The following is a 27,469-nucleotide window of genomic DNA, read 5'->3' on the forward strand; positions in this document are numbered from 1 at the left end:
TATCAAGGACTTGAACATCCCTAGATTTTGGAGGTCCTGGAAGCAATATCATGGCAGATATCAAGGGATGACTGTATACCCAGTGCTTGCCTCAGCCTTGTGCAGTGCATTTCCTGTAATCTCGTTGCCTTAAAGAATGCTGCTCTTACTCTTGTTTTAGCCTTGTGAAAACACGCTCAAGGAGGCTAAAGAATTTGCCCAGGCCACTCATTTAATAAATGGCAGAATCAACATTCATATCCAGGTCCACTTAAAATCCCTTATTCTTGAACCCACATGAAGGAAATTAATGTGGAAAATACCTTCCATGTTGTAGACACACTGCAGGCCGAAGTGAGACCAGGGAATCAGAAGTGACATTGTCATCTGGCCTCTTTGATATAGCATCCTGGGGTCTTTTATGTTGGCTACATCTGTTTCCCCCAAACCCTTGACTGTACTTCTAGTCTAATTTTAGAAATATAGTTCCTGAAGTAAAGATATTGAGGAATAGGTATCTGCTGTTCTTCTTTTCTAGTTCTGTAAAGCTAATTCCCATATAAACTACATCTAATGGTAGCATTGTTGGTAACAGGAGGTGAAGCGAGAACAGAGGCACATTTCAACTTAACATCTTAATCTAAGAGCGTCAAATTATTATCTGTGGACCTGGGAATGATACACCAGTTTCCACCACCACTGTACGTTCTTTTTCCTTTTTCAGTCCCCTCTTGCTGCTACTCAGATAATGGAAAAGTGATAAAAAGTTGGTAAAAGTCATAAGATTTCCTGTGGGGTCTTCTGTCAAGTCAGGCATTAAAAATTTGTCTTACATTGATGAAAAAATATATGTGATGCTTAAATTCCATATCTTCTAAAAAATAAAAGAAATACCTGAAAGAAGTGAAAGACCATGCTAGCATTTTTTTTTTTTTTTTTTTTGAGACCAAGTTTTGCTCTCGTTACCCAGGCTGGAGTGCAATGGTGCGATCTCGGCTCACTGCAACCTCTGCCTCCTGGATTCGGGCAATTCTCCTGCCTCAGCCTCCTGAGTAGCTGGGATTACAGGCACGCGCCACCATGCCCAGCTAATTTTTTGTATTTTTAGTAGAGATGGGGTTTCACCATGTTGACCAGGATGGTCTCGATCTCTTGACCTCTTGATCCACCCGCCTCGGCCTCCCAAAGTGCTGGGATTACAGCATTTTTTTTTTAAATCTTGGATCTATACTATAGTGATCAGAAACTTTTCTGCATAATGGATGGATCTACTCATGGAAATTGTATTTCTAACGGTAAAATTGAGTTTTAGGATGACTACATTTTTGGGAGGCTGAGGCAGGAGGATTACAAGAGGCCAGGAGTTTGAGACCAACCTGGGCAGCATAGCGACCCCTTGTCTCTACAAAATGTAAAAAACTAAAATAAAATGTAAAAACTTTAAAATATTTTTAAGATCACATCTCACTAAAAAGGGCACCATTCTTTAGTGCTGGGTACAGTATAAAACAGCAAGGCCCATTTGGACGGTACTTTGGAATAGAATTTTTAAAAGTCTTAATAACTCATGGCTGATACATGCTACATCTGGGACTCCACCCCAAGGAAATAACTCTAAATAGAAGCTTTTTGTACAAAGCTTTTTCAAAGCAGAATATTTTTTATATTTAATAATGTGAACAATTAAATATCAAAAAAGGGTGAATGGTTGAGGTGGTCTTTTAGTCTGTTTGTTTGTTTTTGAGACAGAGTCTCACTCTGTCACCCAGGCTAGAGTACAGTGGTGCAATGATCTTGGCCCACTGCAGCCTCTGCCTCCCGGGTTCAAGCGATTCTCCTGTCTCAGCCTCCCAAGTAGCTGGGATTACAGGCACGCACAACTTTGCCCAGCTAATTTTTGTATATTTGTAGCAATGGGGTTTCACCATGTTGGCCAGGCTGGTTTTGAACTCTTGACCTCAGGTCATCTGCCCACCTCATGTTCCCAAAATGCTGGGATTATAGGCGTGAGCCACTGTGTCCAGCCAAGGTAATTTAAAAATATATTTTAAAAAGTATATTTGTGTGTGTGTGTGTGTGTGTGTGTGTGTGTGTGTGTGTGTGTTTTTAAGAGATGAGGTCTCACTTTGTTGCCCAGGCTGGTCTCAAACTCCTGGGCTCAAGGGATGCTCCCACCGTGCCCTCCCAAAGTGTTGGGATTTACAGGCATGAGCCACCGGACCTGGCCTTTAAAAAAATATACAGAATTTTTTTATGTTTAACATCATATGAAATTCCATATATTATGATTGTAGCTCTGGAAGAAAATTTTACATATTTAAGAAAATTCCTAGAATAAAATGGGAACATGATACTATCAAGGACTGTGCTGCAGTGGTACCCTGTAGGCACCTCTAACGTATATTTTTAATTCCCATATTTCAACAGAAGAAGCAGCACCCCTTGCATCATTAAAAATTGCAGTAGATGTCGTTCAAGACCAGCCTAGCCAATATGGTGAAACCCCATGTGTACTAAAAATACAAAAATTAGCCAAGCATGGTAGCGGGCACCAATTCTCCCAGCTACTCAGAAGGCTGGGGCAGAAGAATCACTTGAATCCAGGAGGCAGAGGTTGAGCTGGGATCATGCCATTGCACTCCAGCCTAGGTGTCACAGTGAGACTCAATCTCAAAAACATACACACACACACATAGATAGATAGATAGATAGATAGATAGATAGGTAAATAGATAGATTGATTGATTTTAAATAATATATAACAACATCCACTATATAATTGTGAAAAAAAAATTAACAGTTCCTTGCAGCAGTGAATGAGTTGCTGTACGTATATATTATATATATGGTTGCCAGGTGTGGATGTTGCCAGGTGTGGTGGCTCACGCCTGTAGTCCCAGCACTTTGAGAGGCCTGAGGTTCAAGAACAGTCTGGCCAACGTGGTGAAACCCCAACTCTACTAAAAATACAAAACTTAGCTAGGCATGGTGCTGCCTGCCTGTAATCCCAGCTACTTAGGAGGCTGAGGCAGGAGAATCTCTTGACCCAAGAGGCAGAGGTTGCAGTGAGCCAAGATGGTGCACTGCATTCCATCTTGGGTGACAGAGCGAGACTCTTTCTAAAAAAAAAATTATATATATATGTATGTGTGTGTAGTGGATGTCAAGAGCTGGCTTCCAAATAGTTAAATTCACCTCATGTCTTTTATGCCTGTATCCAGAACTTGGTCCTCCTTTCCCAGTCTGTAGATTGTAACTAGATCTTAGTAACATCAGGGCTCTTAACTCAAGTCTTCCACCCAGACAACAGTCAGGTAGAACAAATTAACTTTGGAAACTTTGGAAATGAACATGGGTTCTGTCTACTCCAACTCCCCCTCGTTTTCATTGGCAAGTCCTGGTAAAGAGCTCACTGAGTAGGGAGAAACTGCTCTGTGCTCCTGAATGGTTGAAATAATTTTTTAAAAGAGTAGGTTAAAAAGAATATCACATGAAAAGCTATGTTACTTTGTATATATCATGTATATAAGAAATATATAGAAGAGGCCAGGCACCATGGCTCATGCCTGTAAATCCCAGCACTTTGGGAGGCTGGGGCGATCCTTTAGATCACCTAAGGTCAGGAGTTCGAGACCAGCCTGGCCAACTCAGCGAAATCCTGTCTCTACTAAGAATACAAAAAATTACCTGGGCGTGGTGGCTCACACCTGTATTCCCAGCTACTCGGCAGACCGAGGCAGAAGAATCACTTGAACTCAGAAAGAGGAGGTTGCAGTGAGCTGAGACTGTACCACTGAACTCCAGCCTGGGCTACTGTCAAACAAACAAACAAGAAATACACAGAAGCAATTCACTTGCCCATAAGCGGAAAGAAACACAATACCCATTAGAACAGTACCATTCTCACCATTTCTGAGCTTACCTGTTTTTCCATCTTGTGGATAAATAGGTATTGGCTAAAGAGAGAACAAATGCTTATCTGCTCATTCTTTTGGTTTGGTTTGGCTTTTTCTGTTTTTTGAGACAGGGACTCGCTTTGTCCCCAGGCTGGAGTGCAGTCACATGATCACGGCTCACTGCAGCCTAGACCTCCTGGGCCTAAGTGATCCTCTTGCCTTAGTCTCCTAAGTAGTTGGGACCATAGGTGCCTGCCACCACACCTAGTTAATTTTTGGTTTTGATTTTTAGTGAGAAGAGGTCTTGCTACGTTGCCCAGGCTGATCTTGAACTCCTAGGCTCAAGCAATACTCTTGTCTTGGCCTCACAAAGTGCTGGGATTACAGGTGTGAGCCGCCACTCCCAGCTCTTTATCTGTAAAATTTCAAAGCATCAAATGAGGAAAGGGAGCTTAATACCATCTTTAGTCGTTGAACAAACTCCCGGAGGAGAAATAATAGAAGAAAAGGTCATTGCTTTCATGCTTCCCTGCAGCCATGAATAAGAGTTGCTACAGCTGTAGCATATATTCCCTGGTTCATTTTTCATTCAAAAGATTGTACCTCTTGGAATTATGCCATTAATAATCAATGAATTAAAGTAGATGTTTGGAGTAGTGAGGCAGTTACTAAGTCTTTTCCACCGAAACCAAACAACTGGGCGTTTTATTCATGTTTGTATTTTCTCATTTACAACTGCTACAAGCTCCAGTGCTGAAAACACGTATTTCTGTGACTCATCTTCACCTTCATTGCTTGTAGTGCTTTCAAAGAGAACAATGGCTTTTTTCTAGTTCAGAAATGGGTGTTATGTAGCTCAGAGCCAGGAGGTTTCACGTGTTGTAAATACGAACAAGCTGTTTTGTGATGAAGAACCAGTGCGGAGGGGGAACCAATAATGATAACAGTAGCTCTTCAGTGTATCTTTGTATTTGCAGGGTGGGGGAAAGGAGGGACACTGGTGTTTTGCTCATAATTTTCTCCGTTTTCCTTTTTTCCCTTTAGACAAAGCCCGTTGCCTTTGCAGTTCGGACAAATGTCAGCTACAGCGCAGCCCATGAAGATGACGTTCCGGTGCCTGGCATGGCCATTTCCTTCGAAGCAAAAGATTTTCTGCATGTTAAGGAAGTAAGGAAAATAATTTCATTTTCTATCAGCATGATGTTTCACCGTGACATACCATTTCTTATTTCCTATTCACATGCCACTTCTGGGAAGTAGCATTGCACATCACTGCAGTTGTGAAACATACATGCTAAGTCAATGGCTCTCAACCTCCACTCATATAAATATACCTTTTAAAGCAGAAAGAAGTCACAGGCCTCTTGCAATAACTTCAGTGCTCCCTGGGGCTCTGTGGCCCAGAAACTGGGAACTGCTAGAGTAGATGATTCTTTTTTATGCTTAACTTCCACTTCTTCTGGTGTTTCACCTCGACTAGGTACAGTTTTTCCTGATGCCTGGACCTCTTCTGGGGAGGGTTTACTAATAATATCTAGAAATCATGACTCTTCTCTCTGCTGACAGTGTCTAAATTCAAACCGCTGATGCCCTTTTTCCTCCTTAAATGCTAAATTTCTGCAGTGGATGAGAGAATGCTAAGAATTGACACCAATAAGGCAACAAAGAGATACCACGAAAAGTCCTTTTCCTAAACGCTAAATGTCTCCACCTCTTAGTAAGCAATGACACAACCTGCAAATTGGAAACTTTCATCCTTAATTAAGGTTTGTTTGGAGTCAACATTTATCAAATGTCTGCTTTGTGAAGCACTGTGTTAACTGATCAGAAATTTCCCCTGTAGAATATTCTATGTGTATGAGGAGCCTGAGGTTATTCTTGGACCTGGAGGAATTATACTTGGAGCCCTTCCATCTAATGGATAATATGTCATAGGGAGCATGTGTAAATTTAACTCTTCACTGCACTGAAGGGTGTCAGCAAAGAAGGTGATGATGGCTGCTGATTAAAAGAACCTAGAAGACTGGGTACTATGGCTCCTGCCTGTAATCCAGGCACTTTGGGAGGCCGAGGAAGGCAAATCTCTTGAACCCAGGAGTTTGAGACCAGCCTGGGCAACAGGGTAAAACACAATCTCTACAAAAAAAAAAAAAAAGGGAGAGAGAGAAAAAAAAAATTAGCTGGGCATGGTGGCACACACCAATAGTCCCAGCTACTCAGGAGGCTGAGGTCAGTGGATTGATTGATTGAGCCTGGGAGTTCTGGACAGGAGGGAGCTGGGATCATGTCACTTCACTCCAGCCTGGGCAACAAAGTGAGACCCTATCTCAATTAAAAATGAAAGAGCCTAAAGAATTTAGAGCCTACCATTTTGGTAACCTCTGAAAAGAGATGTCAAATACTGGCTAAGTGAGAACAATAGAAGAAGTTACCAGAAGTGATGGTGTGCCTAGAATCTCACTTTACAACGGAAAGGTAGATGACTACGGGGTGTCTTCTTGATGGTTGGTGCTGAAAGGGGGATCTTTCTGCCATGAAAGGAAATGAAAAGCAATGTATATTCTTCTTTGACGTGTTCAAGGAAAGATTTATTCAGTCAAGGAAAACAAAGGCAAATATAAAGATTTAAGATACATATTCCAGCTGCAAGAGACAAATTGTCAACATCACACAAGTAGAGAAATCACCTTTGAACATCGCATTGTGTAATTATAAAACTGTTTGCACAAAGGTAAATTGTCCTGTGACACAAAATATTTAAGGGAGATTTCAATATTTCTCTCTTTCTCTCCATACTTCCAGTTGGTCTGATTACATAAGGGGAAGATTTCCGTAACACTACTTCCTAAAGATCTCTTGGTAGAATGGGCTGTTGTTCTTTGGACCCAGAGAGTTTATCCCTACTCATGGTGACAGCAGCTGCTGCAACGGAATTCAGCCTGGTCCTACAGTAGCACCAGGACAGGCAGGGAATGCAGAGCCTTTGATAGATTGTTGAGGATGCTAAAAGCATTTCTTAACGTGCAAAACCCATGAAACGAAGCGTTTCTTGAATGATAATATTTGAGGCAGAGTTCATTGTCACTGCCACATTTCTCTCCAGTGAAAATAGTTGGTGTGGAAGAACAAGGAGTTGATCTTCTGTGTGCTGATTTTTAATGCTTTTGATTTTGTGTTTAGAAATTTAACAATGACTGGTGGATAGGGCGTTTGGTCAAAGAAGGCTGTGAAATCGGATTCATTCCAAGCCCAGTCAAACTAGAAAACATGAGGCTGCAGCATGAACAGAGAGCCAAGCAAGGGAAATTCTACTCCAGGTATGAGACAGATGTCAAGCGTTTGCATCACAGTTAGATTGTACTGCTGTGTGTGTGCTGTCGTCTGCAGTATGCAGTATCCTTTATTACATATTAACAAAGAGGCAGGTGATAAGATTTTCTGATAGCATCACAAATCTTGCATTTTCCTGCCTTTAAAAAACTTCAGTCTAGCACCTGATTTTCATCCTATTTGGGAAAGTATTAAATTGTTATCATTAATGAAAAGAGCTAAGGTCATAGAATATTCAGGCTCCAGTATAGAGGAAATTATGAAATCTTAATCATTTACTGAAAAATAGTCTGGTACAGAATAGCCCTGGTGACTAATCCCAGTGTCTGTAGCTGCCTGGTATGGCTGGGAGGTGTCTGAGAGATGACAGTCTCAGACATCATCAGGAAATGGCAGCTCTTGTCATCTGTTAGTTTCATTTTTACCTGAGAAACTCAATTTTTAGTTCTACCCACTGTGAAGCACTTAAAGAGAAGCTAAGTATGAAACCAGTTAAAACTGCCTGTGCAGATGGCAATCAGATGAGTTATGTAAGAAGCTGGGGCTGAATAATCCCTCCTAGGATTCGTGAGTTTGTCTGCCCATCTCTAAAAGCATCACTAGAAAGGCTTCTCATCCATGTACTGAATTTTACACGGAATCATATGCAGACAGGTCTATGGACACAGCATGCCCCTCTCCATGTGAAAGGGACATAGGCAAGACCCTTCTTAAACGTGAATCGCCGGATTTCTGTTTTCTCCATCTTACATCTTATTTGTTTATCTAAGATGCAAATTCCATTGTCAGTGATAATACTTTAATGTCAGCAAGAATTTTTTTCAAGCATCAGCAGATGAGCGAAACAGAATATGCCTTGTGGTTTGGAGTGCCCATCCTCATTAACTGGCTTTTTATAATTGTCAAGTTCATTTAATTCAGATGGATTCTTCTGTGTTTTGAGACCTCCACCCCACAATTGACTTAAATTAATTCCCGGGTTATTGAGAGCACTCGGATGGTGAGATACATTCAGTCATATAAGTAGAGGCATGCATTAAAAAAAGAGCAAGCTTGGCAAGGCACGGTGGCTCACACCTGTAATCCCAGCACTTTGGGAGGCCAAGGCAGATGGATCACCTGAGGTCAGGAGTTCAAGACCAGCCCAGCCAACATGGTTAGACCCCATCTCTGCTAAAAATATAAAAATTAGCCCGGGGTGGTGGCAGACGCCTTTAATCCAAGTTACTCGAGAGGCTGAGGCAGGAGAATTGCTTAAACTCAGGAGGCGAAGGTTGCAGTGAGCCAAGATCGGGCCATTGCACGCTAGCCTGGGTGACAGAGTGAGACTGCATCTCAGAAAAAAAAAACAGAATAAGATCATGTCCTTTGCAGCAACTTGGATGGAGCTGGAGGCCATTATCCCAAACTAACACAGGAATAGAAAACCAAATACTGCATGTTCTCACTTATAAGTGAGAGGTAAACACCAAGAACATGTGGACACCAAGAAGGGAACATGAACACTGGGGACTACTGGAGGGCGGAGGATGGGAGGAGGGTGAGGATAATGTTATGTTCATTATCTGGGTGACAAAATAATCTGTATACCAAACCCCTGCGACATGCAATTTGCCTATGTAACAAACCTGTACCTATACCCCTGAACCTAAAAGAAAAAAAAAAAAAAAGAAGGAAAAGTTTCCTCTGAAATAAGCCTCAGAATTAAAATACTTTACTCTGAATTAAGTTATCATTAGCAGTAAATTATTCATTAGGCCAACATGTATAATGCATATGTTGATATGCAACATTAAATATTAAAGTAAACTTTTGTTAAATGCATTTCTTAATGAGAAATAAAAGTAGAGGCATGTAGATAAACAATGCATGTACATTTTGCCGGCAGGGTGTTTGAAGATCCGATACTGTTCTTTCAATCCTTAGTATTCCATTGGCCTTATTTTGTGTTTTTCTACCCTCTGTATTGAAAATTGTATCATAATACTGTTTAATAAAACCTTATGGCCAGTGGTTCAGGCTTGTAATCCCAGCACTTTGGGAGGTCAAGGCAGGCAGATTACTTGAGGCTAGGTGTTTGAGACCAGCCTGGTCAACATGGTGAAACCCTGTCTCTACTAAAAAAAAAAAAAAAAAAAAAAAAAAAAAAGTACAAAAATTAGCCGGGAATGGTGGCACATGCCTCTAATCCCAGCTACTTGGAGGCTGAGGTATGAGACTCAAACTTGCAAGGCAGAGGTTGCAGTGAGCCAGGATTGCATTCCAACCTGGGCAATAGCGAAACTCTGTCTCGGGGGAAAAAAAAGAAACGTACCTTATATGGAAACATTTTGTTTTGATACGTTGTAGACATTGCTCTTATCAACCAGGTAGTATATAGTTTGTTGAGATTTGAAGTTATCTCAGCTGGGGGACATTTTGTTTTTAGTCAGGACAGTTCGGCTTTTTTCAGAATTTTCTTGTCAAATCACTTGAGAAGGGGGTTCCAAGATAAAATAAATTTAGGATAGGTGTAGGTAATAGACAACTACTTAAGGATTTTTCAGAGCCTTTTAATGTGATAATGTACACTGTGAATCTCTGCTGGAATGGAGATTTTTAAGTTTATAGTATTTACTAAAATTACTTTCTCATAAAATCTCCTCTGGTTCATGTCTTAGGAATAGTGTTTGTAGAATGCGTTTTGGAAAATTTGGGATGGATTTTTGCAGAGGCAAGCTTGTGTGTCCTTCTCTGCTTCTCCATGTAGAAACTGAGAAATGAGAATGACTTCAAAGGGAATAGGAAGGGAGTAGATATTTTTCTCCATATTGTTAGAGAAAAGTAGTCTCTTCTGTGTCCCAAATGGACCTGCCTGGGCTAACATTGGTGCTCAGGTCATCTTATAAGGACCTGTGGGAACAGTGGGTATTAGATCTTACAGGTCACAGGTGAGAAAATAGGTTAAGAGAAGTCAGGGAACTGGTTGCGGAGTCAGTAAGTCTCAGAACCAAGATAGCAGTCTGACCTCCATGCTGGACAGACTTCCATGCTGAACCGCAAATTAAGGAGCCAGGTCTTGCCTGGCACAGCAACCCCAGGAGAAATCGTTAGTGCCATCTGTTAGTGTTTACTTTTTTAGCTATGTTGTTTTGCTGTTTGCCTTTTTTTCCTTAGGACTCTGAGTTATCCATATTTGAGGGAATGTAACATCTCAGAACTTACTCCAGAGAATTAGGTTACCTTTTCTTACAGCCATGTGTCTCTCCCTTTGATTTTCATTTTATTTTGTCCCACGATTTTGCCTAAGTATGTGAAAATACTTTAACTTGCTTTCACGGGGTTTTACATTTCTCTCTCTCTTTTTTTTTTTTTTTTTGAGACAGAGTCTCTCTCTGAGCGCAGGCTGGAGTGTAGTGGCGCGGTCTTGATTCACTGCAACCTCTGCCTCCTGGTTTCAAGCAATTCTTCTGCCTCAGCCTCCTGAGTAGCTGAGATTACAGGCACCTGCCACCACACCCAGCTGGTTTTTGTAGTGGGGGGGCGGGGGAGTTGCCATGTTGGCCAGGCTGGTATCAAACTCCTGACCTCAGGTGATCCACTCGCCTCGGCTTCCCAGAGTGTTGGGAACACAGGTGTGAGCCACCACGCCATCCTCTACTAACATTTTAAATGTAGTTTTGTTTTGAGGACATAACCAGAATCTGGCAGTCTTTAAAAATTCTGATACTGAAATTATAGTTGACAGAGCTCAATGGCAATGGAATTGGGGTATAGTTCAAGAACTTGGCATTTCAATAGAATTAAAAGTCAAGGACAAATCTGGATCCTGGTCATTGTCACCATTTGCAGTAGTTATAGTTTTACATAGATAATATTTTGGCTGTTACTAAAATTCAAAGGGAATTTAAAAAAAAACCATGCTTGAACTGAAATTAGACTTAATACTTTAGAAAATAAAATAAAAAAAAAACTTCTGAAAAAAAAATGTTTTCATATTGGTAACGGGTCCTTGCATAACTTCCAGAACCCGCTTCTATAAATATCACTTGTCATTAATTTCCCATACTGTCCCATGCCCTTATTAAATATTGGAGTATCTCTTAAGAACTTTAAAAAGATGTAGAGCCTTCCTGCTAGTTGCTTAATAAAGTTTTTGATGTTTATGCATTAAAATGCTAGAATAGTAGCAATAACATTCAGTCTGTTACTGATATTTTAATAAAACTTTTATTTTCATATTAATATTTACATAAGCAAATATTGCCCTTTGATGCATAAACACTGCAGCAAATTCTTTCAACTAGACCCTGGCTTGGCCATAATAATAAACGTTAGACAGTGAGATCATTTTGCCCAAATTTAAAATGCTCCTTGCCATCGTCATCTGAAAGGGGGTCATTCAGTGACGTTATTTAGCGTGCCAGTATGCTGGTGAAGAACACGAATGCTGCTGTTCTAATGTTAACTCCAAAGGTTCTGAGACACTGAAGTATATCTTACTATCTCAAGCTTTCAAACTTGGTAGGTCTGAGATGTATGATCTTCAAATCATTCCTAAGTTAACCAGGTTTCATTCTCCATATGAGTCATGCTTGAGAAATATTCTGGGTACTATCTGATGGCTACATCACATCATACTCTGTTTAGTCATGTTGCTTCGTGTGTCATTTAGTGGTTGGCAAGTTTTCATGTGGCTCTGCTGTTCTTTGATCGGTTGCCTATAAAAGCTTGAGTGCTTTCAATCTTATTGTACTATTAATAAAATAAGCCAAAACAGAGGAGGTGGAACCAAACAAGGAGGAAATTCTCATCTTGGGTGTTAGCCTTAAGGTTCTATGCATTGCCTCCAAGGGTCTCTAAAATAAAAAGCAAAAGAAATCTGTGCTGTTTCACTATCTGTGTTCTGGGCAGATAACTTAAGGACTGTAGAAATTATGCTGATTCTTTTTCATTCTCTCAGGGCCTCTTACAATTAAACCTTGAATTAGAAAACAGACACCATCATGTGGCTATTTCAGGTACTCTAGGAATCTCCACTGGGAAATACTGTTTTTCTCCTTGATTGAAAGATAAATTTAAAATTGAATAAAAACACAATGAATTATCATGTTTATTGAGTAATCTAAATGTTTGAGGATCTGAAATAAGTGTCAGATGTAATGGAAATTTTTGCTTTACTCCAGTAAATCAGGAGGAAATTCATCATCCAGTTTGGGTGACATAGTACCTAGTTCCAGAAAATCGACACCTCCATCATCTGGTAAGTAGGTGATAAATGCTGAATAGTTCATACTGCATTTCATGCCTTCCCCAGTCCGATCCAGTTTTGTGAATTTACAAATACACTAAATCACTGTGTTAACCCTACAGAAGTTAGAAAAATCAGAATTAAGCATGCCCTTTTAGAGTTACAAACAATATGGGGAAATGTTTTTTTCTGGCTTGAAAAAAAAAAGTATGTCGTAGTGTTTACATTGCTATAGATGATCAAAGTGATTCATGTATTTAACTGTTTTTCTTTTCTTTTTTTTTTGACACAGAGTCTCACTCTGTCACCCAGGCTGGAGGGCAGTGGCATGATCTTGGCTCACTGCACCTCCGCCTCTGGGACTTGAGCAATCCTCTCACCTCAGATTCCCAGGTAGCTAAGACTACAGGTGCACACCACTACACCCAGCTAATTTTTGTATTTTTTGTAGAGATGGAGTTTCATGGCGTTGCTCAGGCTGGTCTCAAACTCTTGAGATCAAGCAGTCTACCTGCTTCGGCCTCCCAAGGTGCTGGGTTTACAGGCATGAGCCACTGCACCCAGCCATATTTAACCTTTAATCCCCAGTTCCTGCGATGGTGCTTTTTTATGGGCATTAAATGGTTGAATACTCGCCAACAACCATAGCACAGTGTGAGAGAGAGCATTAACATTAAATAGAAAGGATAAAAACTATAGGAAGGGAAAGAACAGAGAATAAAGTGAAGATAGAGCATTGGCCTGTCATGGACTCTGCCAGAAAGGTTCTGTGGAAGACACAGACAGGAAGTATAGAAAAAAGACGAAAGTGTTCATGGAAAGAGTAACTACTATTTTCCTCATTTTTATTTATTTTTTATTTTTGTATTTTCTAAGACACAGTCTCACTCTGTCACCAGGCAGGAGCTTAGTGCACTCCCGATCTTGGCTTACTGCAACTTCTGCCTCCTGGGTTCAAGCGATTCTCCTGCCTCAGCCTCCTGAGTAGCTGGGACTACAGGCACGCGCCACCATACCCAGCTAATTTTTGTATTTTTAGTAGGGACGGAGTTTCACCATGTTGGCCAGGATGATCTCAATCTCCTGACCCTGTGATCTGCCCACCTTGGCCTCCCAAAGTGCTGGGATTACAGGAGTGAGCCACTGTGCCCTGTTTTCTTTCCAAAGCAGTGGGTTCATCCTAATGGTTGCTTGATAAAATAAAGCACACCTAGTTAAACATGAATTTCAGATATATAATAATTTATTAGTTTAAGTATATATTACATGGGACAGACTTACACTAAAAATTTATGGAACATACTTACACTGAAACAGTGTTTTAAATTCAAATTTAACTGCATTTATATTTGCTAAATCTGGGAACTCTCCTGTGAAGAACTTGAAATTCTATATAAACAGGAGATCAACTCTTTGAATGGCAAAAAAGCCCATGATCAGTATCTTAGTTTGCTAAGATAATTGTAATTCGGAATCAGAGTAGGAATGTAAAGATTGGCTGCCAGGGCATTTCTGCAAAATGATACTGTGTGTGATTTCTAAAAGCTGGAAATGGGAAGAGATGAAAAGCAGAGTTGCACAACTGTGGCGAGATCAAGGAACTAGTGACACAGTGACTGATGTGCTTTTTTTTTTTTTTTTTTTTTCTTTGAGACGGAGTTTCGCTCTTGTTACCCAGGCGCGATCTTGGTTCACCGCAACCTCTGCCTCCTGGGTTCAGGCAATTCTCCTGCCCCAGCCTCCCGAGGAGCTGGGACTACAAGCGCACGCCACCATGCCCAGCTAATTTTTGTATTTTTAGTAGAGACAGGGTTTCACCATGTTGACCAGGATTGTCTCAATCTCTTGACCTCGTGATCCACCCACCTCGGCCACCCAAAGTGCTGGGATTACAGGCGTGAGCCACCGCGCCCAGCAGTGCTTTAAGCACAGGATTTCCCTGTTACTAATAATCAGCTTCATTCCTGAATGTGGTGGCCTTTAGAGACCAGTCAAGGACTCCTTAGCAAAAACTACAGGATTTTTCTTCTTTTTTAGTGAAGGAGTCTCACGATGTTGCCCAGGCTGGTCTTGAAACTCCTGGGTTCAAGGGTTCCTCCTCCCTAGCTTCCCAAACTGCCAGGATGACAGACACAAACCACCATGCCCAGCCATTAGCAAACTAAGGTACTGATCATGGGCTTTTTTTTTTTTTGCAATTGAAACAGTTGGCCTCCTGTTATATAGAATTCCAAGTTCTACAAAGAATATTGGACTTTTTAAGTAAGCAAAATCTGAGCACAATAAATGAATTGCTTTAGGAAGCAAATTAATTTCAAAAGCTACCTACTTATACCTTGCAGCAAGCAATTCTAAGATGATCAAAATTAAGTAAAAGAGTATGTATGAAATGTAAAGTAAAGCCCCTGTAGGTATTATGTGAAGCTCATGCCTTCCCTTGGTGATTAAGGAGTCCCTGGATGCACAGGGGAAGGGAGGCCTGGCCTATCCTGCTCCTTCTCAAATGTGTGAAGTTGCAGGGATGACTGTATAAACCTTATACTCCTATGTATCTTAAAGACGATTTCAGTGATTCCTAGGGACTGCTAGTAGGCTCCCAAAATGGCAAAAGACTCTGTCATATTGCAATAGAGCATCAGTTCTGCCTGCAAATGTCAGCCTCACTGATTGCATTTCCTTCTATATACCAGAAACATTCTTCCATTCCCTCCAGCCATATCGTAGCCCTCCAGTGGTTTTGGCAACACAGATGCTTCTCAACTTATGATGGAGTTACAGCCCAATAAACCCATCATAGATGGAAAATATCATAACTCAAAATGCACTTAACATGTGGACAGACACAGTAAGAAGTCATAAGTTGAACCATCCTAAGTTCAGATGTTCCTTGACTTCCAATAAGGTTATGTCCTGAAAAATTCATAATAAACTTGAATAATCTTAAGTTGAACTTTTGTATGTCACGGACCATCTGTATAATGAAAGGAGGCACATGCATTTTGAAAAACAAGTTAGTATATATGTAAAATAACACTGCCAGGCACTGTGGATCACGCCTGTAGTCCCAGAACTCTGGGAGGCCGAGGTGGTGGATCATGAGGTCAGGAGTTCGAGACCAGCCCGGCCAATACGGTGAAACCCCATCTCCACTGAGAATATAAAAATTACCCAGGCATGGTGGCCCTTGCTTGTAATCCCAGCTACTTGGGAGGCTGAGGCAGAAGAATCACTTGACCCCAGGAAGCAGAGGTTGCAGCAAGCCTAGATCGTGCCACTCCAGCCTGGGTGACAGAGCAAGACTCCGTCTCAAAAAAAAAAAAAAAAAATTCCATTTTCTAGGCAGATTTTTGTCATTACTAAAAGTTCCATGAAGAGTTCAATAGCTAAAAAGATGATTTACATGTTCACCAAGGTTTTGTACAGAACACCAACTTTTGAATGACTTTTCTGAATACCAAGAGTAGAACACACTTGTGACCGTGTTAACTGGAGCTATAACCAGCTACAAAATGTATATTAAGCATATCATGACTCTGAGATAATTTTCACATCAATGGCTCAGCTGATTGAAAGGAAAACTTCAGAAAATTCTAGAGAGAAGTTCTCCCAATCCACCTCCAGGGACAACCGCTCCAACTATCAAGTGTGGAATGATCATTTTCATCTTGTTTCCCAGAGGTCCCATCTACTACTGCGCTCACCCATTGCCAGACCAAGGAATATAAGTATCAGCTGGGCACAGTGGCTCATGCCTATAATTCCAGCAGTTTGGGAGGCCGAGGGGGACAGATCACAAGGTCAGGCGTTCAAGACGAGCCTGACCTATATGGTAAAACTCCATCTCTACTAAAACTAAAAAACTTAGCCAGGAGTGGTGGCATGTGCCTGTTGTCCCAGCTCTTCAAGAGGCTGAGGCAGGAGAATCCCTTGAACCCAGGAGGTGGAGGTTGCAGTGAGCCAAGATTCCACCACTGCACTTTAGCCTGGGTGACAGAGCAAGACTCCGTCTCAAAAAATATGTAATTATCTATATGCCTAAAGTATATATACCTGGATGCTCTCAAGAACTTGGAAAATTTTCCACTTGACTTCTGGGTCACGGGATCATGGCCAGTTGCACAACACATACATCACACCCACATATGTCTCAACTCCAAGCTCTGCTTAACTTGACCCATGCTATTAAGGTTAAACTAAAACTTAAATTTCAAAACAAATTTCTGGGTGCCGTGGCTCATGCTTGTAATCCCAGCACTTTGGGAGGCTGAGGCAGGGGATCACTTGAGCCTAGGAGTTCAAGACCAGCCTGGACAACATAGTGAGACCCCTTTTCTACACACACACACACACACACACACACACACACACTACTGGGTATGGTGGCGTGCGCCTGTAGTCCCAGCTACTTGGGAGGGAGGCTGAGGTAGGATCACTTGAGTCCATGAGGTTGAGGCTGCAGCGAGCCATGATTATGTCACTGTACTCCAGCCTGGGCAACAGGAGACTCTGTCTCAAATAAATAAATAAATTGAAAAAAATGTTTCCAAGGCTCTCTATCAATAATAATAATATATGCATGCTAGTGAGGAAGAATGAGACTTTTCAAATATATCAACAATGTAGTTCTTTCCAAGTAAATACTAATGTTTGCTAAAGAATGGAAATACAAGTATGAAATTTTAAAAAGGTAACATCTTTCATTAAAAGGAGAACCATCTGAGTCTAATAAAATACAAGTAGCTGAACAGATGTGAAAATGCTTCTTAACTGTCTTGGTAACTTTCTTTAATATGTTTTGGAAGTGAACACGTTTCAGAATTCTTCGTATTTCAGACGAGATGCTTTTAGACTTGAGTTAACCAAATGTCAGAACTAGTAAATTAGAAAGTTCTTAATTTCGGATTTCCAGCCCTCATGTCCAGAAAGAGGTAAATTTCAAACCTGACTCCATCTCAAAAAAAAAAAAAAGTCAGCATTGGTTAAACCCTTAGGCACATTTTGTATTTTCCCAACACACCACATGCTAAACCTTTTAGAACATCAGTATGCATAGATGGAGCAAAGAGATAGACATACTTATTATGTAAGTCTATCTCTTACTAGCTTCCTTTGATAGAAAATCATACCTCCTGCATTGTGCAAGCAATAGCTGATACTTGTAATACTGTACAAACAATGGCAGGAATTCACTCCATCACAGTGAAAAGAATAATTAAATAAGAGATCCTAGTTGGCAGGGCACGGTGGCTTACATCTGTAATTCCAGCACTTTGGGTGGCCGAGATGGGTGGATCATGAGGTCAGGAGTTTGAGACCAGCCTAGCCATCATGGTGAAACCCCATCTCTACTAAAAATACAAAAATTAGCAGGGCATGGTGGCACATGCCTGTAATCCCAGCTCCTCGGGAGGCTGAGGCAGGAGAATCACTTGAACCCAGGAAGCAGAGATTGCAGTGAGCCAAGATCGTGCCATTGCACTCCAGCCTGGGTGATGAGAGCAGACACTGTCTCAAAATAAATATATAAATAAATAAAGATCCTAGTTTTCAAGAGGCTGGTTCATTTACTATCCACACCAAGTTCAAAACTAAAAAATAATGTGATGCCTGTCACATGACCTCCTATCCTTTGAAAAGGTTAGAGGAAGCTGTTGTGGGCAGTTCAGCTTGTGTATCACAGGGAATGGAAGCTGTATTGTAACACCATGCTGTCTGTTATTTCAAAGTAGTAATTTGTTCCTTCCTTCAATCTAAATGTACTGTGGTTTTTGTTAGAGAGCTAACATGTATAATATGATGCTTTCCTGGCGTGAGTAAATTTTTTTCTTCTCCTTGACCAATTCTTAACCATAGAATGATTTTCTAGCTAGCCCAACTCCATGATGTCATCTTGAATCCTGACACCAAGGACATGACCTCATTCAAGAAGTGAAGGGAACAGAAAGAGGGTACCCAGATTGAGAAGGGACTTCACCTGGATGGGCAGTGTGGTATAGGGAGTGTAAGAGACTCATTTAGGCAGGTGGAGTAGGTCTGAATCCTGGCTCTGCCAAGTTTTTGCCAAGATCAAGTCCCTTAAACTTTGAGTTTTTTACCCTTTTTTTTTTGTTTGTTTTTTTGGTTTTTTTTTTTGAGACAGAGTTTCGCTCTTGTTACCCAGGCTGGAGTGCAATGGTGCGATCTCGGCTCACCACAACCTCCGCCTCCTGGGTTCAGGCGATTCTCCTGCCTCAGCCTCTTGAGTAGCTGGGATTACAGGCACGCACCACCATGCCCAGCTAATTCTTTGTATTTTTAGTAGAGATGGGGTTTCACCATGTTGACCAGGATGGTCTCGATCTCTTGACCTCGTGATCCACCCGCCTCGGCCTCCCAAAGTGCTGGGATTAGAGGTGTGAGCCACTGCGCCCTGCCTGAGATTTTTAATCTTAAAAATAAGACCGTTGAAGTTATCTTTAAAATACTTCCAACTCTGATTCTGCAGTTGATAAAATTCTGTAGCTCTTTCAATTGTACCTGGGAGCATTTTGTAAAATTTGAAGTGAGATTATGCATCTTTTTTTCTCGTAACACTTTTTAAGTCCTCTATTTTCAGGTGGAACAATGGGAAAAGTAAAAGCACTCCAAGCGACAAAGCTAAACCCTTCATTTTACAGATAAGGAAGCCAGTGCATATCCTCTGGGGTCCTCGTGCCCTTCCATTCTGCCACTTCTGTTAAAGCCAGTGGCTTTGCATAAGTCACCAGAAGTCTTTCAGTGTCATTTTATTAGACTGATTTCATTCGGATATCTTGGGACCCAGTATTTTCCCATTAGTCTTCATGAGACCTAAATCCTTTTAATCCTGTCCTTCCTGGAGCCCACCCTGAATCATTTGCCTTGTGTATGACTGGGTTTTCCATTCTCTCTTTCTCTCAAATGTTTGTTGCAATTTTAGTGAAACTTTTCATACTGCCCTGATTTTTACATAAAAGCAGCAAAAGGAGGCACATTGTATTATTGCTACAAATGTAATTGCGGTTTTGGACCATGGATTTCAAATCATAACTAGGCTGAAATACATCTTTATAAATCAAAATAGGAACCATTACAAAGAACACATTTTTGCCAATGAGAAATAAGTTTGTTTATTCCTATAGCATAAAAATCCGTGCTTTGGGATGCGACAAACTCTTGGAAAGCATTTTCTGCATCCTGCTGATTATGGAAGCGTTTTCCTTGCAAAAAGTTGTTGAGGTGCTTGAAGAAGGGGTAGTCAGTTGGAGAGGTCGGGTGAATATGGCAGATGAGGCAAAACTTCATAGTCCAATTCATTTGACTTCTGAAGCGCCGGTTGCATGATGTGCGGTCAGGCGTTGTTGTGGAGAAGAACCAGGCCGCTTCTGTTGATCAACGCCGGCTGCAGGCACTGGAGTTTTCGGTGCATCTCATCGATCTGCTGAGCATAGTTCTCAGATGGCATATTTTCGCTGAGATTCAGAGAACTGCAGTGGATCAGACCAGCAGCAGACCACCCAACAGTGACCGTGACCTTTTTTGGTGGAAACTTGGCTTTGGGAGGTGCTTTGGAGCTCCTCAGTCCATCAGCTGAGCTGGTTGTCACTGATTGTCATATAAAATACACTTTTTGTTGCACGTGACAATCTGATGGATAAATGGTTCATTGTTGTTACATAGAACAAGAGAAGACGATGCTTCCCAACAACGATTTTGTTTTATTGTCACTCTGCTCATGAGGCGCCCACTTATTGAGCTTTTTCACCTTTCCAATTTGCTTCAAATGCCGAACCACCGTAGAATAGTCCACGTTGAGTTCTTCAGCAACTTCTCATGTAGTTGTAAGAGAATCAGCTTCAGTGATGGCTCTCCAGTGGCCGTTGTCAACTTCCAGTGGCCAGCCACTATGCTCCACGTCTTCATGGCTCTTGTCTCCTTTGCAAAGCTTCTTGAACCACCACCACACTGCTCGTTCATTAGCAGTTCCTGGGCCACATGCGCTGCTGATGTTGCAAGTCGTCTCCAGTGCTTTACAACCCATTTTGAACTCGAATAAGAGAATCAATCAAATTTGCTTGTGGTCTAACATCATTTCCATAGTCTAAAATAAACATAAACAGCAAGTAATGTCGTTAGCAAAAAAGCATAAAGTGAGAAATGCCCACTAAAATGATATATAACGTAACCACGTTTATTTAAGAATGTATTCCAATAGCAAACAGCTAATTCCAACAATGCAAAAACCGCAATTACTTTTGCACTCACCTATAATAAAAGTTTTCAAAAAGTAGTTGCTTGTTATCTCAAAGCTGGTTTAAGATACTATAAGATATGTAGTCAAATGTTCTATGCTGCACTTTTATACAGTTGATAAGGAGAATATCAACTTTACATGTGAAACTACAGATATAAAATGTTTCTCTGAAAATATTCAATAGTTCTAGCATGAAATGGATTAATTCAAGCAGATTATAAGGGTGTCTTTCAGTTTTGTTAGATTTGGTTACATTGCATTCTTAACATGCTTTACCTTTAAATTTTATTTTCTTTGCCTACTGTTTTAAGCATTCATGATAGTTTTATTTATTTATTTATTTATTTTTACTATGGTTGGTTTTATTTGCTTTCGTTTTATTTTCTTTATAACCTATTTTTCCTCTCCTGTCCTCCTGATGATTTTTGAATTGTTTGTCTGTATATAGCTATAGACATAGATGCTACTGGCTTAGATGCAGAAGAAAATGATATTCCAGCAAACCACCGCTCCCCTAAACCCAGTGCAAACAGTGTAACGTCACCCCACTCCAAAGAGAAAAGAATGCCCTTCTTTAAGAAGGTAACATTAACTTCCGAGCTCCCGTTGTCCACCTGCTGAAGTGCACTGTGTCACATTGCTAGTCCTGTTGACTGTCTGCGTCCTTTGACAAGCCAATAACGTGCATGCTCTGTTATTTGTTTCCTTTCCATGCTGCTGTAGCTAAGCAGAAGCAGAAATCGGTAAGTTTACATTGACATAAGCTGCGTTTATCCTGCCACTGGCATCATTAGCATTAATTCCCACAGTTGTATGAAATACAATCATTTCTGTCCCAAGCAAAGAACCTATCAACAGCTAATTGAGCTTATGCATTTCAAAGCAACTAAATTCAGGGAGTGACCTGTTAAAACACCATTACAGTACTTATCCTTTTTGATGGAATAATATCTACCACCAAGGGAATTTGTTTCAACATTCAAGGATGTCAAACACCGACAGCTCCATATAATGCACCTTAACTGTGCATGCTTATTCTGTCTGTCTGTCTGTCTTCCAGAAATTTAACTTATGATCAAGCATATTAAAGCAGTTATTAGATTCTGATTAATGATATCCAGATACATAGCTTGTACTAAAAAGAAATTCAAGTTTTAATTTAGTCAGTATTTAAACTTCTAATCCACTAGGTGCAAAATCTGCAGATGAACAAGACCAGTGGAAAACTGCAGGCTTGTTTTGGCGGTTTACTGTGAGTTTTTCCTATTGTCATATATAAATATTCTCCCAATGTTCTTGCCTTCTCCATCAGTCAGACTTTAGCATCTCACCCATTGGACACTGCAGCCAGTGGTCATGTGTAGAGCCTTTGCCATTGGCCACCCAAAATGCTACACGGTGAGGCTCCTTGTCCCCTAAATGGAAACTGTAGGGTATTCTCAAGCTCTCGTTACTTCAGACAAAGCCTGTTTTCTCTTACCCATTTTGTAGCTGTGAAGCATTATTTTTTAAAGACCACTACCATCCCCCACAAATTTCCCTTTTTCTGTCCTCTTTCACTCATCAGTCCACAGCTACCATGCTGTCTTTTAGAGCCATACTAAATGATGGGCTCTAAAACCATGGATATATTCTCACACGCAGATGTGAAGCTAAGTCTTTCCTCTATCCCCAAACTCTCCAAACAAGTATTTTGGTTTGTGAAGGAACTCTAACGTCATTAATGAGGTGTCGGATACTGAAGTGTAAAGTTGGGTTTTTTGCATCAATTATGATTACTTTAGTAAGGGAAGACTTCAGCACTCTGGGCAAAATTTATAACACTTGGATTTTTGTGTTAACACAGAAAGCCTCCGCTTGATGTTCATCTACAACAGTGGGCCCATCTCTCAGGTCCGATCTTCTTGTTATAGCTAAAGCTTGCGGCCAAGTGGCTGACAGTATCCATCATTTAGGAGCTTAAAAAAGAGACATCGCGGCCGGGCGCGGTGGCTCACGCCTGTAATCCCAGCACTTTGGGAGGCCGAGGCGGATGAATCACGAGGTCAAGAGATCGAGACCATTCTGGCCAACATGGGGAAACCCCGTCTCTACTAAAAATACAAAAAGTTAGCTGGGCATGGTGGCATGTGCCTGTAATCCCAGCTACTCAGGAGGCTGAGGCAGGAGAATTGCCTGAACCCAGGAGGCAGCGGTTGCGGTGAGCCGAGGTCGTGCTATTGCACTCCAACCTGGGTAACAAGAGCAAAACTCTGTCTCAAAAAAAAAAAAATAGACATCGCTAAGACATTCTGGACTTGACAGAGCAAGAACGTGAACTAAAGCCATGCTTGTCAGGATAGGTTTTTGAAGTTTTCCTACCTTTAAATTCTAAAACTTTTAAAATGGTCACAATTTTTTCACTAAATAATTCAAGTAGCCAGGGTGTGATCGCTCACACCTGTAATCCCAGCACTTTGGGAGCCGGAGGCAGGTGGATCTCCTGAGGTCAGGAGTTTGACACCAGTCCAGCCAATGTGGTGAAATGATGTCTCTGCTAAAAATATAAAAAGTTAGCCCAGCATGGTGGCAGGCCCCTGTAGTCCCAGCCCTTGGAAAGTTGAGGCAGAAGAATTGCTTGAACCTGGAAGGTGGAGATTGCAGTGAGCCAAGATCGTGCCACTGCACTCCAGCCTGGGCAACAGAGCTGATGACTCTGCCCCCACCCAAAAAAATAGGGTTAATGGGAAAGAGTAGATAAAAATGATGGTGTCATTCTCCATAGGGCACAAAGCACCAATATTCCATCAAATAAGGTAATTTCTGTAGCTACCCCATTGATTAAGAAGCTGATTGATTACCAGCCATGGGTGACCCTTTGCTAGTTGGCAGTTATAGATCAAAGACCTATCAAACACTGGGCCACTTCAGAATTAAAGTCTTGAGGTAAAATTTCTTGGTAGCTCTTACTAAAATGCAGGAAATTTACATTACTAATTTCAACAGTGGAAAAGGCGTTCTTATACTGCATAGTTATAAGGACTTGGCTTCTAAACATTTTCAGTATGATCCCAGGTGGTATAAATGAAATAATTTAAGAAATATGCTTATGATGCCTTCGGCACTGGTATTCATTCTTCTTATGTTATTGATGATGTGGTTAACGTCAATGTAGAATTCAAAGACGAAACAACCTGAGATTCGGTGGGAAGATTTTCTGTGTTAGGTTGCTTCTAGAGTGGTGCTTGTGTGGCATGTGTGCTCTCACTGTATTGTGTTTGTCTTTTTTTTTTTTTTCTGTTCAAAAATGTATTCTACTTTGTGTCAATTAAACTTAATTCTGAATGCTAGGTGGAATTTTAGGCAGTGAAATTTGACAGGACAGTCAGGGTAATATTTTTCTCCCCTCTGATTATATCGTCTCTGACTACTGGTGAAATCTCAGATGGAAGCTTTTGAATTGGAAATGCTTTCTAATTTCCCCCTGAGGCAATGTGAGTTCAAATGAAGCCAGAAAAGTTTATAATGGGCAATTTTAAGCAACAATAAAATGTTCTTGAGTGACGGGCAGATGCAAAAATGACATTCATATTTGTACATCAGTGTATCGAATTCTTAAAATCGTTTAAAAAATGTTTTTCTGTTGGTGTCTGTGATTCTTCAAGTTATATTTTTTGACACTCCTTAACCAGAAAGATTCATATAGCAATGATTTGCTTATCCCAGTGTGTAAGGCCATATTTCTCTTCTGCATTTTTTTAAGAAGTCATTCTTGGGTCAGTTTAATATTTTAAGTTATCAAAAGAGCCAATTTTAATATAAATCAATTAGCTGTTAACTAATTTTTTGAAAGATGTTATTTAACCATTTTATTTGAAGCAATGAAGCTGAAAAGTGTTGATAGTTTTACAAATTGCTACAAAATGTGGCTCTTTCCCTACTCTTCTTAAAAATAAATGATTTAAAAAATTATTGCAAAAAGACATCAATTAGTTATCTAACAGAAACACTACTTGAACTAATTTTGAGAATCATATTAGGTATGCATAGTGATAATGAACCTTCTGAGTCTACTATAGCATGGTTGAGTATATTATAATCACCTTCCCTCTAAGGCATGTAAACCTTACCTTTGAAGTACCCAGGTATAAAAACTAAAAAATCCAAAAGCATTAATCACTAAGCTGTGAGCAGTAATCTAGTGATCATGATTACTGTTTACTAGAATAAGCATGCATGCTCATTTGAAGTCTCACAATGAAATAGAATTTCGACAATAGTGAGAGATACATTTTGCGATTAGGTAAAAAGTAGTGGTAGTGAGCAGTAACATATTTTGAAATTAGTTTTACACAGGTAAGAGAAACACCTAACATGCAAAGGTAATGAAATCTTTCTTTTCTCTGTAATTAACCACATTAGGTCTAATCATTACAGCTCTTTAGAAAATTCAAATGCATCCGAAAAGCAATATTAAGTTCTCGTCAAGCCTAAAGCACCTATCTTGCATGAGCCATGTTTCTCTTGGTTCTATCATCTAGTTTTTGTTCAAAAGCAGCATCTCTTGCTTTAGGAACTAATAGGTCAGTAGCATTTCTTGAGATAAGCAAGAAAACTGTAGACAACAGTAACTTGAAACTTTAGGAAAGTGAACCCACCAATCTTTGTTTGGGTTTATGTAGAAAAGAGACAAGTAGAAAAAAAAAAGTGCCTGGAAAGCCAGTGCCTCATATTACAGAGTTCAGAAAGAGTATCTTATACATAAACTATTTATGTTCCGCCTGCCTGTGGAATGTCTAAAGCGTCTCCTCTCTCTGCAGACAGAGCACACTCCTCCGTATGATGTGGTACCTTCCATGCGACCGGTGGTCCTGGTGGGCCCTTCTCTGAAGGGCTATGAGGTGAGTAGCTGCCTTCCACAGAACATTTGACTTCTGCATGCTGAACCTCTCTGTGACTCTGCCCCCTATTCCTGACCCTCTCTCTGAATTCTGCAGCTGAAAGAGCCAAATTTAGAGCTTAAAGAACTCATAGCAGCAAAGCATGCTGTTCTTCAAGCTGTGGTATACACTGCTTCATCCTTTTTCTGTTTTGTTTACCTGGCTGTTGCTTTGAAGATTTCTGCTAGTTGCAGTGTACTCAGTCCAAGAAAGTGTCCAGTGGAGACCGACTGAAACCACTTGCAATGTGATTTGTCACTGAAACATCATAAGTTCAGTTCAATTGTCATTGCATTAGAACTCAGAAGCAGAAAAATGCAGCATCCTCATATTGTCACTCTTTCGAATACAAAGCTCAGGTTTTCAAGTGTTCCTAAGAGAAGTAAAACTGTTTTATCATCATTAGTAATGTTTTTTGTCATATCTTAATTTATTTCTTGCTCAATTGCAGGTCACAGATATGATGCAAAAAGCGTTGTTTGATTTTTTAAAACACAGATTTGAAGGGCGGTGAGTATTTCAGCATACTGGTTTTTGTGGATTTTGTCTTAAAGATGGCAAAATCCTGGTGGGACAGGCATGTGATTTCAAGAGGAAACCACCCTCTGATGTCTGCATGACGATGGGCAATAAGTTTCACTCAGTTTTATCTGATTCAGTCAATATTTGTCATATTTGCTTTGTACATCCCTAACCCTTGATGTCCAGTTCTTGTACCCATAACTGACCTTGGGCATGACTCCACTGGCCAGTTTCATCCTCAGTTCATGCTCAACTGGCCCCCTATTGCTGCCCAGACATCGCATTAAATAACCCTCTTCCATTCATTTTTCCCCAAAGACTTGTGTGCCATCTCCCCCTCCTTAGGCCTCTGATAACCCTCTCTCATCTCACGTTCCCCCAGTGAACTTGCTTCCCTGTGTCATTGAAAAAATAGAGGCAAATGGAGAATACCCAGGCATTTCCATAACCCCGCCTGTGGAGTTGCGTGTTTGCCTGGATGCTCTGCTTTATCTCCCATTACTATGTTCCCAGCAAGGGCCAACCCACCCATGTGGGCACTGTATCTCACTCCCCATCCCCGCTCTGCTAGAAGTATCCATACACAGCAGTAATTATCCTTTGCTCTCGCCTCATATTTGCCATTCTAATGGAAACTCCATCAGCATGTAAAAAATGCTACTTCCCCTCATATGTGACCTCGTATTCCTCTAGGTGTCTCATTTATCTTTTCTTTACAAGAAGATTCCTTAAAGTAATTGAGTGTACCTGCTCTCCTTCTGCTTTCTTGAGCCTACCCCGGTTATGTTTTCACCCACACCACTCAGCTGAACTAGTCATGTCAAGATCACCAGTGACCTTCACATTGCTAAATCCAGGGATAAACTTTCAGCTCCAGTCTTGATCATGAGCAATAGTTTATGTGGTGGATTACTGCATCTTCTTTGAAGAACTTTATTTGCTTGGTTTCTGGAAGCGGACTTTTCTGGTTTTCCTTCTATTACACAGACTATTCCTTTGTCTCCTTTGCTGATTCTTCCTCATCAACTGGAAATCTTGGACAGCACAGGGCTAAGCTCTTTGACGTCTTTGATCTACGTTCCTTTAGTGATGTCATTCAGTGTCAGATTTTTAAATTCCAGTCCCTTGCCAGTCTTTCCTCTAAATTCTAGACCCATATATCCAACTGCCTATTCAGTATCACTATGAAGATGTCTAATGGACTTTACAAACATAACCTCCCCCAAAGCCTGCTCCTCCCATGGTCTTCCCTATCTCAATTAATGGCTTCCTCGTCTTTCAGTCTGTATTTACAGCCACTCCTCATCACTCTCATTAGTGCCTGAGCTCAGCCTCTTGTCGG

At 40.7% G+C, this 27,469-nt stretch overlaps 1 protein-coding gene across 10 annotated transcripts in view; it reads left to right on the plus strand.

Moving 5' to 3' along the window:
- CACNB2 (calcium voltage-gated channel auxiliary subunit beta 2) overlaps nt 1-27,469 on the plus strand; it is a 402,304-nt gene that overhangs the window by 348,364 nt on the left and 26,471 nt on the right. For 6 of the 10 annotated variants that reach the window (XM_002750080.7, XM_002750077.7, XM_002750082.7 and 3 more), the window contains 6 exons: nt 4,920-5,042; nt 7,056-7,192; nt 12,371-12,447; nt 21,135-21,268; nt 25,486-25,566; nt 26,057-26,115. In XM_002750080.7, coding sequence (XP_002750126.3) covers nt 4,920-5,042; nt 7,056-7,192; nt 12,371-12,447; nt 21,135-21,268; nt 25,486-25,566; nt 26,057-26,115 — 611 coding nt within the window. Of the gene's footprint in view, nt 1-4,919; nt 5,043-7,055; nt 7,193-12,370; nt 12,448-21,134; nt 21,269-21,409; nt 21,430-21,876; nt 21,939-25,485; nt 25,567-26,056; nt 26,116-27,469 lie in introns of all 10 variants that reach the window. The other 4 variants (XM_009000003.5, XM_002750083.7, XM_003733294.6 and 1 more) reach the window with 2 other exon arrangements.

This window comes from Callithrix jacchus, chromosome 7 (assembly GCF_049354715.1).
Source record: "Callithrix jacchus isolate 240 chromosome 7, calJac240_pri, whole genome shotgun sequence".
Classification (NCBI taxonomy): domain Eukaryota; kingdom Metazoa; phylum Chordata; class Mammalia; order Primates; family Cebidae; genus Callithrix; species Callithrix jacchus.